Raw genomic sequence first — 18,245 nt, 5'->3', positions numbered from 1 at the left:
GCCCCCATCCCCACCCCTGGCACCCTGCTTGTGCCACCTTGTCCAGCCCTGAGGCGACCAAGCCAACGCCGACAGTGGGGAGATGGATTTGGGCAGATTTCAACTGTCATCTGGTGACAGGGCAAAAAGATGGAGGATTTGGAGTGAGATCCCGGCGGGTGCTAGCAGCGGGGTGACCATGAGCACGTCCCATGTGCGTGTGAGGACATGCGGATGTGAGGGGACATCCCAGACCAAGTGTCACGCAGAGGGCTTGGCTATCGTGTCCCAGCAGGATGAGCAAGCACGGCGGTGGGCACGACAGAGGGGTTGGGGACTGTCACCTTCTCCATGGGGGGACGCACGATGCCCATCTGCAGATGGCCAAGGGGCAGCATCACCGAGGGGCGGCGGCATTGCCAAGGGGAGGCAGGGCACGGGCAGCATCACCGAAGGGCGGCACGGCCGAGAAGTGTCAGGGCGCAGACACCGTCCCCACCCAGGGGCCCCGGGCAGGGCAGCAGCTCGCTGGAGGGTTTCCTTCCTCCTGCCCCAGCCCGCGCTTCGCCAGCCACCCCGAGCACGTCTGCAAGCGCCTCTCATGTGACCGCCAGCTTCCTGTGCGCTCCCCGCTCGGTGCCGGTGCCGCGGGACGGGACGGGCCGCGCTCGCCGCTGTCGGACGCTGAGCCCTCGCCACCGGCCCCAGCGCCATGCTGCGCCGCAAATCTTCCAACGCCGGCGACAAGGAGCCGGGACACAGGAAGGTGAGTGCTGGCGGCATCCAGGTGCCCTCGGCACCGCAGATGTCCCGGCACATCCAGAGCTCTCCAAACCTGGGCTGCCGTGGGATGCTGAGCAGGAGGGCTGGTGCCGGGGGACTGGGACAGCACGGCAGCTGCCCTGCCATCACTTTGTCTCTGCTGCCACCAGCTACTGTGGCCTCGCCCGTGCGTGATCCTAGCCTTGTCCACCTCCCACTCTGGCTTCCATCCTGGTGGGACGTGTGGCTGGGATGCACAGCACTCGGGATCAACATGGGTGCCAGCTCAGGTGCCGGTGGGACCCGCGGAGCTCTGCTGGGGGAGGATGTGGCCCCCCACCCCCCATGGCCTCCCCAGGCGTGGGCGGCCGCCTGTCATTTCCGGGGGGGCGGGGGACATGGCTGCGGTGGCGGGTGTGCAGCTCTCTTGCGCAGCAAGGTGCTGCGGTCGAGCCTGCAGCTCCGTCATGTGCGTCAGCCGCTTCCTCCGGCAGCACCGCTGCGAGGTGGGAGCCACAGGAGCGCCAGCTGCCAGTGCCACGGCCTCTCGAGAGCCCCTTGCGTGGCATGGCCGTGTGCCACCCTGTGGCTGAAGTCTGGAGGCTGAAGTCACCAGCGGGGGCCAAAACTGGTTCTTCATCCCCTGCCAGGTCTCGCACCAGCTGGCACTTCAGCTCTTGCCAAGCTTTGCTGGGCTGGCATCAACATCAGCAAGTCAGCACGGGGAGCAGGGGCAGTGCCTGGTGGCAAGGTCCTGCCCATGACAGGCACAAACCCTGCCATGGCAGCTCCTCCGTGCTGCCAAGCTTCCACAGGAAACCTGGGTGAAGTCCCCCTCCCTGCACTGGGGTGGCCCATCCAGCCCGGCCAGTCCCAGTGGGCATCCCCTGCCCTTGCCCAGCGACAGCCACTCTCACTTCCCCCTCCTGCTCTGCTCCGGGACAGCCCGGCCCCCCTGACTCACATCACACTGCCAGGCTCTCCATGGCCCCTCCAGCCCCAGGGCAGTTCTGTCTCAGAGCTGTTTTATCTCAGCGCTGAAACCCTGGGAGGTTCAGTGGACCTGGATCTGGTGGATTCAGGGCACTGGGGTGGGAGCAGGGCAAAAGCCAGCATCCCCTCTGCACGGATGTACCTGGAGCTGGCATGAAGCCACAGTGGCTCTGCAGCTGGGTGTGGCACCAAGAGCCAGCTCTCTGCAAGGAATGGCAAAATCAAGTGCTCAGGGGTGCTCAGTGGAGCCAATGAGAAGGAGAATAAAGAGGGAACACAGCACAGGGCCAGGCTGTGCAGGGCTGGGAAAGATCTCCACCACAACAGGAGCTGGCAGAGCTGCTTGAGAACAGAAATCTCTGGTTGTGGTGGTGGCAGAGCAAGCACCAATTGTGTGCTCCAAGGGCCTCAAGAGTGCTGGCAGTGGCAGCCGAGCTCACCGTGCCCCAGTATGCCAGCATGCTGGTGCTGGCATCCAGGGTTGAGGGACACCTGGGACCAGGTGGCTGTGCTGGCACCAAGGACGTTCCTGGCATGGAGAAACCCTTCCATGTGAGACAAGCACCTGAGGCCATGGAGAGAAAGGCAGGCAGGGGGCACAGGAAAGACCAAAATGGGCAAGGGATGGAGAGGTGTCCCAGGACTGAGATCCAAAACCAGCTTTGATGGCTTAGGCATGGAGGTGGCACCAAGCCAGCTGGTGATGCTGGGGGTGTGCTCTCTGGGCTATGGTGTGACACTCATAGGTGGAAAACATGGATTTGTGATGAATCCTCCAGGATTTCAGTCCTGGAGCTGACCCTGTGAGTAGCAGCAGGGACATGGCCCTTCACTGCCTGCCCACCTGTGCTGAGAGGAGATGCAGAGCCCTGTGTGCCCCCACATCCTGGCCCATGTGCCAGGGTGGCATCATGGCACAGCCCTAGGCTGCTCCCAGCATGGCAGTGCCAGGCTCCACACCAGAGCATCCCTGCCCTGGGAATGCTGTGCCAAGCAGCTGCACAGACACCAAGAGCTCCACATCCCAGTTCCAGGGGGTTGATGACACATGGCCACTCCTGGAAGAGAGCAAAAATCTCTTCCCAGCACTGGCATCACCCTGGGATGGGCAGAGCAGCCCAAAGGGCAGAGAGGACCTGGGGCAGGGAATGCAAGAAGAAGCCCATCTCCCTCCTCACACCTCTGCCCCTGCTCCCAGCTTTCCCTACAGCGTTCCAGCAGCTTCAAGGATTTCAGCAAGTCCAAGGTCAGCTCCCCTGTGTCAAGCGAGGAATTCAACCTGGAGGAGAATGTGAGTTCCCAGCACCCTTGGAGCAGCAGCACCCCTTGACACATCCTGCTCCCCTGGGAACAGCCCATTTCAGGGCTGGTTTCCCAAAACTCCTGGTCTTACCAGTGGCACATGGAGCAGCCCCAGGGTGCCAGCACTGGTGGGATTTGGGATCTCACAGCCCTGTGTGACCCTGCTGAGGCTTGCCCAGGGTGGGGGGCTCTGCCTTCACTCCATGCCTCTGGCAGATCCCTGAGGATGATCCCAGCAGTGCCAGCCCTGAGGAGGCTGTGCGGAGCAGTGGGACAAAGCTGGGCAGGAAGTGGCGGGCGGTCATCTCCCGCACCATGAACCGCAAGATGGGCAGGATGGCCGTGAGAGCACTGGCCGAGGGCAAGGTGAGCAGGGGGTGTGGGGACACGCATGGGTGAGTGGGTGACAGCTCCCCCTCCCTCGGCCTGACCCCGGTACCCTCAGCAGGGAGAGGTGGAGGCAGAGGGGACCCCATGCCCCCTGTCCCCAGCCAGCAGCGTGGAAGAGCAGAGCCATGACAAGGTGCCCCTGTCATACCTGGAGCTGGAGGAGGAGGAGGATGGGCGCCCAGCCCTCGGACGCCAGATGTCCAGCGGTGAGGCCAGCCCCGACGGGACACTGGCCCTACGTCCCCAGCCAGGCACATCCTGACCCCTTCCTCTCTGCAGGCAGCAACATTCCCAGCCCTGGCGATCCCAGGGACAGCCGGTCACTGGAGGAGACTGTCCCAGCCTACACTGGCCCCTTCTGCGGCCGGGCCCGCGTCCACACCGACTTCACCCCCAGCCCCTATGACAAGGACTCCCTGAAGCTGCGGGTGAGCCACGGCCACTGCGGCCCTGGGGAGGGAGGGAGGGAGGGAGGGTGGCCAGGGACCCCCTGAGCTGGGGCTGTTCCCTGGCTGTCCCCAAGCCTGCACCCACCACCATCCCACATCCCTTGGCCTAGAAAGGGGACATCATCGGCATCATTGAGAAGCCACCTGTGGGCACCTGGACCGGGCTGCTCAACAACAGGGTGGGCTCCTTCAAGTTCATCTACGTGGATGTGATCCCTGAGGAGACAGTCCCTGCCCGCAGGAGCCGGAGCTCCAGTCGGAACAAGCGCCTCAAGCCCAAGACCCTCCATGAGCTGCTGGAGCGCATCAACCTGCAGGTGAGGGACGGGCTGAGGGGGAACAGCAGCACCCAGCACGGGACCAGCAGTGTGACCGACCCCTCTCCCCTTCACTATCCCCCACCTCGTGGGTCCCTCCACCAAGCACCCAGGGGCACAGAGGGGACACGGGGGGCATTTCTGGGTAATGTGGGGGTAAGTGCCCACCATGGACCCACTGAGGGGGGAGCTACAGGACAGCACTGGGGATCAGGGGGAGCCAGGGGAGCCACCCAAGCCCTGCTTACCCCTACCCACACCCCCCACCCAGGAACACACCCCCACCCTCCTGCTGAACGGGTACCAAACCCTGGAGGACTTCAAGGAGCTGCGGGAGACCCACCTGAATGAGCTGCACATCACGGACCCCCAGCACCGCGCCAAGCTGCTGACGGCTGCCGAGCTCCTCCTGGACTATGACAGTAAGAGTCCTGGGGAGGGGCAGGAGAGCCCTGACTGGGTACCCCAGCAGCACCACTAACGCCACGGCCCCTCTCCCAGCAGCCAGTGAGCCAGAGGACGGTGACACCACCGAGGCCCCGCCATCACCCTCAGAGCCCAAAGGGGACATTCCCCGCGACTCCGGCTGCTTCGAGGGATCAGAGACCCTGGATGGCAGCCGGGAGGAGGCCGAGCTGGGGGGTCCTGAGGAGCAGCTGGGGGCTCTCTCCATGGCAGAATCCCCCTGAGCCTGCCGGCACCGCCACTTCCCGCTTTGGCCCTAACAGGGGGGCTGGATTGGAGGGGACGGCTGCTGGTGGGGGACAGGGGAGCCCCAGTGGTGGCACCTCGGGGCCTGGCCCGGCCCCTGCACCAGAGCCCAATGCTGGGTGGACACAAGGTGCCCCAGGACATTTTGCATGGCAATGCCTGGCATCACTGCCCCGAGGAAGGGACTCTGGGCACGCTGGGCCACCGCACTCCTCACCACAGGCATTGGCTGCTTTTCCCAGGTTTACCAGCAGGCTCAGGAAGGGAGAGCTGGGGATGGAAGCCGTGTGTGCAGGCAACTGAAGCCTGCCCAGGACACTGTCACTTCTCAGCATGGACACACAGAGACTTCCCCCCATCACCTGCCATGGGGGACAGCAAGATGCAAATAACACAGTTAAGACACCCTGGAAGTGTGAGATGGAGAGTCCTGGAAATGCACAGGAAAGGGGGAAGAGGCAGCTGGCTTGGGGCAGCACAGACACACAGGGGCTACAGCTCAGCCGTTTTCAAACCAATTAAGTTTCCTTCATTGTTTTAAAATAAAAAAAAAAAAATAAAAAATAAAGAACACCCAACCCTCACCCAACCCCTTTCCCTCCTTCTGGAGACCCTGACCCGTGCAGGCAGGTCCCGGCAGGCAGCACTCCACACACCTCGTGGAACAGGGAGCAGCAAAGCCAAAATACACTTTCGCACCGAATTGGAGATTTGGTCAGTAGCGTGTTGGGGCGACTCCCACGGGGTGGGGCACAGGAGCCCTGTCCCCGGAGGATGGAACGGGATGAGGCTGGGCTGGCTGAGGGCCATGGCAGGGTGGCTGGGGCTCCTTCCCAGCCACATTCCAACTGGGAACAGCTGTGGCAGCTCTGCCCTCTCACCCGGGAGAAGAGGCCCTGCACCGCGGGAGAGGGGGCAGTGCCAGTGCCACGCTCACATCACACCCCTCACTGCCAGCCAGGAGCATCATGGACACACACACAGGACTGGCCCGGCAGGATGCCCCCAGCAGCCATCACACACCTGCGGGGAGGAACGGGAGTGCCCAGCACTGTGGCAAGGGACACAGAGCTGCCAGGGCATGGAATGGCCTCTCCTCCACCAGCGACTCTGCGGAGATCCCAGAGGTGTGAGGGTCCCCTGACAGGGACTGTGGAGTGGGGGAAGCCCTGCCATGGCACAGAGCTCTCCCACCATCCCCCCAGCCTCTCCTTCTCTCTGTTGAGGACACGTAAGCCCAGCCCGGGGCAGCTGGCACAATCCTGGGAAGATCCAAGGATCTTCCAAAGCCAGTCTAGGATGGCTGAGAACAGCAGAGCAAGGTAAGGTGGGGACAAGGGGATGCAATGACACAACACAGATCGGGGCTGAGGTCCTGCAGAGCTGCTGTGCCACAGCTGGGGATGGCTCAGTGCAGACACCCGGCAACAAGCGCAGCCCCAGCACCAGCCAGGAGCCAGTGGCACAGGCAGATCCTTCCCTGCAGCTGTCCACCCTGGCTGCCCTCTCCCTCCCTTGAAGCCCAGGGTGGTGTGAGCACCAGGGCAGGATAGGAAGGAGGGTCCCCTCATAGCTGCTGCCTTGTTACATCACATGTAAAGGAAGGGAGCACAGGAAGACAGCTACTTAAAAACGCTGCCAGCAGAACTCCTTCCCACTTGTTTGGGTCCTTGGGGCACCGTCTCCTGACAAGCCTTGCCACGCCAACCACAAAACAACACAACGGATTAGAAGAAGGAGGGAGGAGGGGAGAGAGGACATTGCTGCCACGATTGCTTTCCCCTTCCTTGGGGATTCCTCAGCAGGAGGGAGCAGCCTCACCCTGTCAGAGCTGGACCCAGGTGGAGGGACAACCCCAGCCCTGAGCTGGGATGAAGCATCCAGGACAGCCCACAGAGCCAGAGGCCCAGCCTCAGGCAGACCTGGTGCTGGCGGTGCCCCACAGTGACCAGGGCGTCGCTGTCCTGTGCCACCGCACAAGGCCAGCGCTGCCCACACCACGGTGAGTAATGACTAAAGCAAAATGGCCACGGGGAATCAGGTGCCTGCCATCCAGCCCTTCTCCTCTCCTCCACGACTTCCAGCTTTGATTAGACAAAACAACAAAGTTCTCCCTTCCAAGCAGATGCTAGTGCTCCGCTTGCCCAGGGTCTGGGGAGGGCACCGGGAACTCCCCAGGCGTTCGCTGCTTCTCCTCTGGCATCTCGGTGTCACTCACAGACGGCGCAGGGACCTGGAGAGAGAGGACAGAGTGACCTCCAGGGACACTCCCCGTGCAGAGCCTGAGCACACAGGCCCCACCGCTCCGCTACCACCTCCAGCTCCACTAGCAGCGGTCTCAGCTGGGCTTGGGAAAAGGAGAAACCAAAACCAGGGGCCACCCAACAGGCACAACAGCTGTTTCAGGAAGAGCTGGAGCACTGGACTGCTCCAGCAGAAGGTGTCGGGGCTGTGTCCATCAGAGAAGGGCAGCTCATGCCCAAGCAGGAGCAAGCTGAGCCATTTCCCACCATGCTAATGGAATAATTTAGGTGGGAAGGGCACTCTGGAGGTCTCCTGTCAAACTATGTCCTTAATGCAGGACTAATTTCAAACACAGAGCAGGTTGCTCAGTCACAACAGCTTTCTCCAAGGGACAGCCCTGCAGCTCACACGCAGCACCAGAACAAGATGTCTGCAACCTCTCAGCCCTCCCCAGTCCTGCCAAACTCCATGGGCAACAGCTCCTGAGTGCTCTCGTGGCAGGACTGATCTCCAAAACCGCAGCCAGCTGTGCTCTCCTTTGAGGAAATCCAAGGAAACCAAGACGCTGGTTTCCAGGGTCAGAGCAAACAAGCTTTTCAGCAGCAGCCTCTCACATGGCTCCCTATGTCGTTTTGTCCTTCCTAAGTCACACTCTCAGCTTTCTCCCACTGTCCCAGAGCCCCCCCAGCTCCCAAGGGGATCACTCACGGCACTGGGGAGAGGAATGCTGCCATCCTGCTGCTTCACGCCACCCTCCTGGGCCTGCCCAGGGCCCTGCGTGGACGGGGGCTCCTGCGTGCCGGGTCTCCGCGGGCACGACCCCTCCTGAGCTGTGCTCTCCTCCTGCTGCAGGATGCCCCGTCTGTCCAGGACACTGCAAGAACACAGCCACGCCATCAGAGACCCATGTCTCCCCAAATCCCACCTCTCTTCCCAGCAGAAGTGCTGGTGGAAGACAGAGGTCAAGGCAGCCCCTCAGGAGTTCACCTGGGGGGCAGGGGCCCGCAGAGCACCTCGCAGCAGTTCTTCACTATGTTGCCGTGGCTGTAGGGATTCTGCACGCGGTTCTTCCCAGTCCAGGACCCCTTAATCTGAAATAGTTGGGCACAAACTCAGGTTTACTCTAAGGCCGTCCTGCCCCAGCCCCCAGATCCCTGTGTTGTGCACAGCCTTGACACACTGAGAAACAGCAACAGCTCAGAGGAAGAGGAAGGCTCTACTTACGTCTTCGTTGGTTGTCTGATTCAGTGCCACCAGGAAGGTGTGGAACCCAGTTAACCCCACCACTGACCACAGCGTGAAGAAACAGATGAGCACCTCCAGTACAGTGGGAACAGTTAAGGACTGGGAACACCTTGAGAGCAGGCTCAGCCCACCTTTTACTGCCCCCACAAACACCAACTTCTCTTCCTCTCCTAGCCACTGTTTCCTGTTTTATTCTCCTCCCAAAAGCCAAGAAAATGCTCCCCACATTGTCATCCAGGGGAAAATGCTCAGAAAGACTCAGAGTGACCTAAGCAGCCACTCCCCAATGCAGCTCCCAGTTGCAAAAAAACCCCAGTTTTGGAGAAGTCAAGCCCTTGGAACTATGGAAGGATATGTCCCTGGGGTTTCCTTCAAAGTGTTCAGAAACCCTATCTTCAGAGATTCTGCAATACAAAAAGAGAGAGATTTTTTCACCTGGAACATCCCACTGAGTCCAGCTCCCTTTCCCACTCCCTAACTCTGGTTTCACACCACCATCTGTAGCCCCACTCCCTCCCTCCCCCCCTCCCTCCCAGCTCTCCAGGCAGACTCACTCAGTGCTACGTAGACGATGTTGAAGGTGAAGATGTAGATGGTGAGGAGGGAAAGCGAGAGGATGAAGAGGTAGAAGTAGCGGTAGTTCCTCTTTCCCACACAGTTGCCCACCCAGGGACAGTGATGGTCAAAGCGCTCTGAGGAAGCCAAGATGAAAATTAGCACTGCCCTGGCATGGCCCTGCCCGCCTCTAAATCCTTGCTCCTGTGCTCCCACCTCAAAAATCCCCCAGGCTGACACAAACTGCCAAGTTCAACCCTCTGCTCAGTCAGGATCCCATATCCTGACCTCCTATCAGGAGGTCAAAAAGTCCAAAATTATTTTATAATGAGTGATTTTGCACATCAAGAGAGAGTTTGAGCTTGACCCCCCATGTGTCTTCTCTCCCTGGGGTACAACAGCCACAGCACATTCTTTAGATGAAGGCCTGGGAGTCCCCAAGTTCTTACCCTGGAATAATCAGGAGAAGGTTCAAGAAACTGCATAAACACACAAAGGCTGGGAATCTGAAGAGGAGGAAAGGGGTCCAAAAGGACAGGATTTCCACCTGGAGCAGTGATGCTGAACATGAGCTAGTTACATACACAGAAGGAAGACTACGACCAGGGCACCCCAGGGAATGGCACAATCTCTGTGCTGATGAAGGAGCTGCTGTCACCTGAGACACAGCTCTCCACCAGAACCCTCCAGTCCTGCAAGGCCAGAGTCCAGTGGGACTCAAAAATGGGCTGCTCATGTACACAGAGCAGCTGGACTCAATTATTGCCAAAGTCCTGGCAAAGAGGAAGCACCTGGCTCCAGGTTCTGAGCAAACTTCAAGCTCCTCGAGCACAAGACGAGGCAGGCTGGACACTCCACCAGTCCAGAGCTGCCCAGCACAAGCCTGGGTGCAGGTCTGCCCTGTCCCAAGGCTCTGTGTGAGGAGCAAGGCCAGGCCAGCCCCGAGCACCACTCACCCACGCAGTTGTCGCAGATGCTGCAGTGCGAGGCGCGGGGCGGCCGGAAGATCTTACACGTGTAGCAGTACTTGAGCTTCACAATCTGGTTGTTGATCTGGAAGTTCTTGATGCGCGGGGGCGGGCGCTGACCCTGCGGCACAGTCCCGTTGGTGGCCTCTGCAAGAGAGAACCGGGCACAGATCGGACCTGCTGCTACAACACGACAGGCCTCAAACGACAACTCGCTTCCCTGCCTTTCCTCCCAGCAGGATCAGAGCCCGCTGGCTCCGGAGCCGGAGGCTGCAGCTCTGCTCACGCAGGCCAGAGCCAAACCTGGCAGCCTGGAGGCAGGAAAAGGGATGCCAGAGCTTTCATTGGCATGTTGAGAGTGGGCTGGGTGTTATCACCTGCATCCACCAAACCTCCTCTCTCCCTGAAGGATCAAGGGGACCACTCCAAGCTTTCTGCACCCCATCTCAAAAGCAAACTGAGTTTGTATGTACACAGCTATGGGAGAGAAAGCAGCAGGTGAAACGGCTCCCAGAGAGGGACTCAGGTGCATCGTGCTGCCTTCTTGAAATTTGGCCAAGTAAAGTGAGCCAGCAGATTGGGGCAATCCTCACTTTTGGAGGTCCAGCCAGGAAGGTAAGCTTTGCAGGGACTGTAACCTAGAAATATGCCATAAACAGGGAGGCTTTTCCAGCCCTCACCAGCTTGGCCACTCCACACTCACCAATCTCCATCTCAATGAAGGCTGCCTCGTCGGGCAGGGCCCTCGGGATCACGCCGGGGTCACTGAAGCTCGTCCGCAGCAGCGTGGCCATGGCGAACAGGAAGAGAACTGCTGCAAACACGGGGATGGCTGGGGAGAGCTGCACAGCCAGGTACCGGCACCTGCGGACATGGGGCAGGCGACGATGAGTCAGAGTCTCATGGCCTGGCACAGCCTCAGAGCCCGGGCACTCCGCAGCACTGCTTAGATCTGGAGCAGAGAAGCGGTTCAGTACATCCTTCTGATCCCACCACCACAGGGGAACACACTCCTGGGGCAGCTCCAACAACCAGGCACCATCACAGCATCTCCACGTTTTCCACCAGCTAGGCACAGATACTTCCCAGCATTTGTTGTTTTCAGCTCCCATTTTAAGCAATGCCAAAAACACAACCAGGCAGCTGGAGAGTCCTTACCCATTACATTCCTGCTGCCAAGGGATGGGCCAGACCACTGGGAGAAGCACCCAAGGCCTGGTCAGGGACCCCACAGCTGGAGAGCCAGAAGGCATGGAAGCCTGTGGGGATGGTGGGAATCTCTGGCTAACCCTTAAAGAGCAGGAGCTTCCAGCACGACAGAAATTATTGGGATTAAGTGCATCCTGTGCTTCTTAGGAATGGATTCCTGTGGAAGCACAACATTCCCATGCAACAAGACATCTGGCTTCCTTTGGCTTTCCTGAGACAACAGACTAGAATGCTTCAAATAAAGCAGAAAGGCTCCTGCTCCAAGACTCCCCCAGCTCAAAAGGGAACAAGGTTTGTTTGCTCTATAAATACAGCAAAGCTCAACAAGGAGTTTATGGTGCTGATCCCACTAATAGAGGAGATGCAAAGGGAGCATGGGACTCATCTCACCATGGCCATGCTGCTCCTGGACACCCACAGCCATGTCCCCAGAGGTGCTGCAGCCCTAGCTGTGTGGGAGGCCTGGGCAGAAGTCATGTTTTAGAGATATACTGGGCTGAAAAAAAACATATTTTACCCTGATTCCTTCAGAAAACCCTACTGATGTTGGGGTGAAGTTCCTATGGAGCTTTGCCACGGTTTAAGGGAAACCCCATCTAAATCCCACCACTTGTGCCATGTCTCACCACTCCTCACACATCCCTTCCCCAGCCTCCTGATGCAGCTGAGCACCCAGGCTTTCAGGCACCTGGCTTTCTAGGATCCACCTTTATCCCTGCTGCTGAGGGATGGATCTAACCCAGACTCCTGCTGTTCCACTGTTACTCTCCATGGGAGCATCAGGCTACTGCAGTGATTATCCTCCCAGGGGGGCTGCCATCCCAAGCAAGGCCATTTCCATGACCTCCACAGCACTGTTTAATTCTGGATGGCATTCCCACCACAGATTCCCCAAAAAAAATGCAGTTTCCAGCTCCAGCTGGCAGCACCAGGCTCTGCAGGCCCACTGCAGGAACATTTCCTGGGCCATTGACTCCATTGACTCCAGCACTGTCCCCCACGTGTGACAGGGACAGAAGGGCTGCACACTGAAGCTACAGCTTCAGTCACAGCTGCAACACCAAAGCCCACAGCAACACACAGGGCCTGAGTCTTAAACCAACATCCTTCATTTCAGACACTGCACACTCTGCTGTTCCCCAAAACAATGTCCCTGTGCCCAGCCCTGCCCACAGACAATGAACTGGGGGGCCGAGCTCATCATCTTCAGGCAGCCCAAGATAACTTTGCATTCCCTTTGCAAGGGCAAAGTCCAGGGACAGCTGCAAGTCAGTCAGCAAATAAACAAAAACCTTGGAGCCCATTTGGGGTAGAAATATGGAGTTAGGAAGATGGAACATGGATTTAGGTGCAGGTCAGCCTCTTCTCCCAGGCAATCAGTGACAGGACAAGAGGACACAGCCTCAAGCTATGCCAGGGGAGGTTCAGGTTGGACATTAGGAGAAGGTTCTCCATGGAAAGGGCTGTCAGGCATTGGAAGGCGCTGCCCAGGGAGGTGGTGGAGTCCCCATCCCTGGAGGTGTCCAAGGAACAACTGGATGTGGCACTCAGTGCTCCGGTCTGGTTGACAAGGTGGTCACCAGTCACAGAACTTGATGGTCTTGGGGGGTCTTTTCCAACCTAAATGATTCTGTGATTATTCCTTTAAAAGCTGGACACCGTCTGCCCCAAAGGGCTGCAGCCTGACCCTTGTCCAGCTAATATGACAGCTTTTGGAAACTGCTGTGACAACATGAACATATTCTGGGTTTAAATATGGATCCATGAGCTGTGTTAAAGCTGAGCCATGTCCCTTCTGCTTCCACACAGGCTTAGCTTAGCTCCCCTTAGCTGGGCTGGCATCTGTGGGCCCCTTGCAGGTGAGGGCAGAGGTTAGAGCCAGAGGAGCTCCCACCACGGTGAAAATGCATCTCCAGGCCCAGCATGGCGCCCACCACGTGCCTCCCACCCTCCCTGTGCTGATGGGGCCTCGCTCTTCAGGTGACTTCCAGGGAGCACGTCCAGGGCAGGGAAAGCAGCCACTCAAGTACTCACTAGCACTGGGGTATCTTCAGTCTACGCCTTGTCTCTAAGACAATTTCACTGCTCAGGAACAGACATTTAAAGATCTTTTGTTTGGGAGAGCTCAGAGCCAACAGAGATGCTCTGTTGGCATGTGAGGATGCTGCTCCCCCATTCCCAGCACCATATCTGTGCTCTGGAGCATTCTGTCACCAAAAAGCAGACAATAACAGCACTATCACAACTCATCACCACAGCGGGGTGGGCTGGGGCAGGAAGGCTGAACAAAGGGATCATTGGAATGGGGAGCAGGGGGAGAAGCAGCTGGGAGGTGCCATGAGTTACGGTGCTTGGCTGGTTACTCTGCACCCGTTTGGGAAGGTCTGTTGTAATCAGCACATTGAGCAAAGCTTTGGAGGAAGGGGAAAGCCACAGGGACTGCAGCCACAGCCACAGGACAGCACATCTCCCAGGCAGGCACCACTAGGGCTCAGCACAAGCTCCGCAGTATCACTCACCCACATCTCACCTGTTTAACCTCCCTCAGCTACAGCACAGCCACATCATGTGCCTGGTCTGAGTGCCAGCAGAGCTGTATCTTTACCCAGTGCCTGTCCCTCAGCAGGGCACTTCAGTCTGGCTGTGCTGGGTGTTCACACCAGGGAAGCAATGGTGTCTAGCAGCCACTGTGTTTGCAGTAAGCATGGAAGCAGCTGCTCCAAAGCCCACACCACAACACTGTGTCCAAGCCCTTCCCAGCAGCATCAGGCAGGGCTGGAGCTCTCCCTGGAACCTCTCCCCACCTGCCAGCAGTGACACATCAGCTGTCAGCACACGCCATGTGTTTCTGACACAACTGAGGCAGGAGACAGGTGTGTTATACCGATGTCATTGCTCTTTTCCCAGCTAAAATCTCAAATCTCCGCACAGACAAATCACCCCAAGATCCACCCGGGAATGGGGGTGCCACAGAGGATGTGGAGGCTGCAGAGAGGGCAAAGTCATCTCCTGAGAAGGAGCCCACATATGAAAAAAAGCTCAATCCAAACCCCAGGAGTGGCCACTTCCCCCAGAAACAGGCACAAAACAAGCTGAACTCTGGACACCAAAAAGTTCACTTCTATTGAGAGAAATTGCAATGACTAAAAAGCATGAATTAACTCACATGTAAGTTTTGACCACACTTGACATAGATCTAACCAGAGGTAATGCCAGCTCAGAGGCCCCTTTGTGAGTCTTGGGACTGGGCTTTGGAAATCAAAACCAAAAAATAAAGTCACACAAAGGGCAGTGTACGTGTTTTCAACTCATCAGAAAACAAAGACATTTTCATCTGTACAAAGATAAAAAAGTAGGAAAAACAAAGTGACAAATATGCTTGGGCATTGGAAAATCCAAGAGCAGCCCCTTCCCATGAGGAGCCGGTGTTGCTGGCGCTATCATGCCTCTAACATTTACAGATGTCAAGTTTTGTGCTGAAAAGCCAGAGACAAAAGAAATCCCATTCCCTTCAGTTGAGCATGGAACTCACTTCAGAAGAGACAGGAACTGCAAAGGGAACTCCCAGCCTGAGAGTTCCCTGCATCCCATCATCCCAGTTCACAAAGGGATTTTTTACAAGTGCTCTATCTGGTCTCCTCATGCTGGAACACCTCAAGCAGACAGCAGCTAAGTGCCCAACCACAGGGCTGACATACCATTAGGAGTCTGAAATAACGCCAAGAGGATGTGAAACTGTATTTTATGGGACGTGTTATGGAGTAGACCCAGTTAAACACAGGTCTCGGACTCTGCAGGGAGCAGCCCCAAGCAGCGGGAGCTGCTCCCATAGTGGTGAGAGAGGTGCCCTTGGGCAGAGGACTCCAGTTGGTCGCTGCAGAGCCCTTCCCGGGAGCCAGCACAGCTCCGTCCTTCTGCCTTATCTAAGAGGGAGGAGTCGGATCTCAGGTACAGCACTGAGTTCTGCCAGCTTCTGGCTCCTGTTTGCTCCTGGAGAGATTTCCCCAGTCCCAGAACACAGCGCTGCGGTTTGGGGGATCAGCACAGAAATTCCCACCCACAGGGTTGAGGCGGCTCAGCCCGCTGGCCTGTGGACACCGCAGAGCAGCTGGCGGCACTGGAGAAACCTGGAGGAAAAAACCAGCACCAGCAGCAGCCCCGCGAGTGCGGCCATCGCTCCAGGGCTGGGAAGGAAGGGCCGTGGCTTTCCTCCTGCCGTGGGTGCCGGTCCCCACCGGCCTCAACTGTAACTGGAGCCAGGGCAGCCCGGAGCGCCGGGATCAAGCCCAGCCCGGCGCAGGGCGAGCAGCCAGACAGATCCTGGCTCCAGGCACCCAGAGCCGCGCTCAGACAAGGTGTGACTGCGCAAGTGATTCAGCTGAATGAAGCAGGCAGCACGGCACAGGCAGCGTGGCACAGGCAGCCTGCAGTGAGGGACAGCGAGGGAAAGGCTCCTCCGCCCACCGCCGGCTGCCGCGCTCCAAATCCACACGCCAACTTTAAGGGGGAAACCAGGAATTTCCATGCAAACACTAAAGAATCTGCCAAACACTGAGACAAACAGACAACACAGTGAAAAATCGAGGTTGAGATCCTCACCCAGAGCTCCCTACACAAGCAGGGCAGGTAGGGCTCCTGAGCAGCCAAGCTGCTTATCTCAGCCTGATCAGTGAAACAGAGACCTTGGGGAGTGTTTCCAGCTGGGAAGGCAACATTTCATCCCTATCCCAAATTCAAAAAGCCCCAAACAAGTTCAAAACAACCTCCTCTCTTCCAAACAAAAAAAAAAAAACACTGAGGTGTTCTGCACTGAAAGAATCAGTTTGTTGGGTATTTGGATTTTCTCAAACTTTTCCATATCTCCCTCAGTTGATTTAACTAAAATTCAGAGGTGATCCTGTTCCCAGCAGCATTCCCCCCGCAGAGCCCACGCTCCAGGTCTAGGCATGGCCTTGATGTCTTGGTGCAAGTGACTCCTCCACAGACCTCTGCCTGCCAGAGCACGGAAAGGGGCTTCTCAAGGAATTTCCAGTCACGTTCCTGACTAACCACAGCCTAGGTCTATAAAACAGCCTTGGCTCACTCTGCCTTAGTGCAACCACGGCAGAGCGGGATGTGGTTCACTCTCTTGCTACAGACAGGATCCACAGGGAGCCAGAGCAATTATCCCTCAAATCAGTGTTTCTGGTGCAGCAATAAGCATTTCTGGAGCAGCAACACTTATTAGTTCTTCCTGTATGGCAGGAAGGCTCAGCCCTATTTTTCAGATGGAAAAAACTCCAAACATCAAACCAAGAGTGGTGTCACTTGGTACCCCGGAATTCAGACTGAGCCAGGGATAATTTGGACAGGGAACTAGGGAGAGACACGCTGGGTCAGGGAACATGAAAACAAGTTCCCTGGCTTAGGAACGATGCTGAGGAGGACAGCATCTGGGCCGAGGGCTTTTTGGATCTGCAGGAATAGCCAGGGCTTAGCCAGCGAGCAGGTCCTTCCACTCGCTCTTCTTGGCTTTGCGACCTTTTGTATTACCCAACCCTGTTTCAGCCTTTCTGCTGCCCCAGAACACAAACATGCCCATGGAGACCGAGGAAGGGAAGTTTTTCAGTTGTTTAGCTGATCCAAGTTCATCCTCTAGCCAGGCAACAGGGGTGTCCTGCCCCCTCCCACAGCATCAGCCCAGACAAACATAGGCTTTTCCCTTTTTGCTTGTTTTTGATTTTAAGATTAGTCTAACGCCAGCCCAACTCCCCAGCCCAGCTCCCAGGGAGAGCTGAGGGGAGGGGGCAGATCCCTCTTTTTCAGCAGGATCAAAGGTTTTGGCTGAAGGTCTTTAGGCTGCCGAGGTGATATAAGGGGTGGTCGGATCCTTCCGAAATACCAGTGTGGCTCCGGCTGCAGTGCAGCCTGATGCTGGGGCTAGCTCAGACTAGCAGGACCCCCAGGCTCACTCCTTATTAATCCTCCAGCTGGGGCCACCTCCCTAGTGGGGCTGATGTGGGGGCTGCACATCCCCCCGTGGGCAGGTACACAGGCTGCGTCCCAGGCTGCACCTCAGGGACAAGGAAGGACTGCCAAGTCCCAGACAGAAGGTGACCCACAGGGAAGCAGGGCCAGTGTCACCCCTCGGCAGGGCTCTGGCAGGGCCCGTTCCTCCCCCAAAACCTCCAGGGTCAGTCTGCTGAGAGTGAGGAAGCAGATCTGGACAGGGAGAGCCACACTCCGACCGGCTGCGCCGTGCGCCTCCCTCTCCCGAAGGCCCCGGGCACACGGGCCCATCCCCATCCCCGTCCCGTGGGGTCCCCGGGGAACTCACTCGAAGGCAAAGAAGAGGGCGCAGGTGCCGAGGATGAGAAAGAGCGTCAGGTAGAAGATGCCCTTCTGCCGGGCCATCATGATACGGCCGTCGCAGCAGAAGGTGTTCCTGCCCGGCAGCTTCTCCCATTTCCGAACCACCTTCTTCCTCGCCACCATCACCGACATGGCGGGGCCGTCACTGGGGCGGCAGCGGCCGCCGCACGTTCGGGCGCTGCTGCTGCTCCTCCGCCGCCCGCGCGCCCAGCATCATCGGGGCCCCGCGGGGCCGAGCTGGGCTGGGCTGGGCCGGCGGCTGCGGGAGAGGGAACGGGGAGAGTGCTCGGTCAGCACCAGGGCGGCGGCGGCACCGGCACGGGGGGAGGTGGCCGCCGTCGCCATGGAAACCCCGCGCCCGGGAGGGGCGTTGCCCTGGGAATCCACCAGGGAGGGGGCGCGGGGCGCAGCCAGGAAGACCCTCGGGTGGGCGGCTCCGAACCGGGAGGGGACGCGGCAGGGCCGGGCCACAGAGGGCAGGGCAGCCCCGGCTCTGCGGGCGTGCCGGGAGCCGGCGAGGAGAGAGCGGAGGGAAGGGTTAGAGAGGAGACGGAGGGGAGGGGAGGGGAGGGGAGGGGAGGGGAGGGAAGGGGACGAGAAGAGCCCCGCGCCGCCGCTCACCCAGTGCCGGTGCAGCTCGGGCCGCGCCGGTCGCTCGCACCGCGCCGGGAGGGGCCGCCACGCCCCGCGCCCGAACGGGGCGGGGCCGCCGCGGCCATTGGTCCCTCCGCGCCCTCCGCCCCGCCCCGCCGCTTCCCGCCCTTCCATTG

At 58.6% G+C, this 18,245-nt stretch overlaps 2 protein-coding genes across 5 annotated transcripts; one reads left to right on the top strand and one right to left on the bottom strand.

The window, feature by feature from the left end:
* Positions 1-42: 42 nt before the first annotated feature.
* On the top strand, positions 43-5,515 carry SASH3 (SAM and SH3 domain containing 3). 4 transcript variants are annotated; one of them, XM_053955607.1, is made up of 8 exons: positions 43-745; positions 2,933-3,025; positions 3,253-3,402; positions 3,485-3,632; positions 3,706-3,854; positions 3,986-4,192; positions 4,464-4,614; positions 4,694-5,515. In XM_053955607.1, exons 1-8 carry the CDS (start codon positions 692-694, stop codon positions 4,879-4,881), a joined length of 1,140 nt encoding a protein of 379 aa, XP_053811582.1. In that variant the 5' UTR covers positions 43-691; the 3' UTR covers positions 4,882-5,515. The 4 variants fall into 4 exon arrangements, with proteins under 4 accessions (XP_053811582.1, XP_053811583.1, XP_053811581.1 ...); XM_053955608.1 differs by having other exon boundaries at positions 3,482-3,632; positions 4,697-5,515; XM_053955606.1 differs by having other exon boundaries at positions 3,482-3,632.
* ZDHHC9 (zinc finger DHHC-type palmitoyltransferase 9) lies at positions 5,312-18,158 on the bottom strand. Its single transcript, XM_053955609.1, has 10 exons — positions 18,097-18,158; positions 17,441-17,734; positions 10,619-10,779; positions 9,904-10,062; positions 8,947-9,084; positions 8,743-8,796; positions 8,372-8,469; positions 8,135-8,238; positions 7,856-8,021; positions 5,312-7,136 (listed from the first exon to the last, which is right to left on the bottom strand). The coding sequence occupies exons 2-10, from the start codon at positions 17,605-17,607 to the stop codon at positions 7,032-7,034; spliced, it is 1,152 nt and encodes a 383-aa protein (XP_053811584.1). The 5' UTR covers positions 17,608-17,734; positions 18,097-18,158; the 3' UTR covers positions 5,312-7,031.
* Positions 18,159-18,245: the final 87 nt, after the last annotated feature.

Source organism: Vidua chalybeata, chromosome 14, assembly GCF_026979565.1.
Source record: "Vidua chalybeata isolate OUT-0048 chromosome 14, bVidCha1 merged haplotype, whole genome shotgun sequence".
Taxonomy (NCBI): Eukaryota; Metazoa; Chordata; class Aves; order Passeriformes; family Viduidae; genus Vidua; species Vidua chalybeata.
Note: the sequence above shows the minus strand (reverse complement) of the source record. Positions and strands in the feature narration are given on the sequence as shown.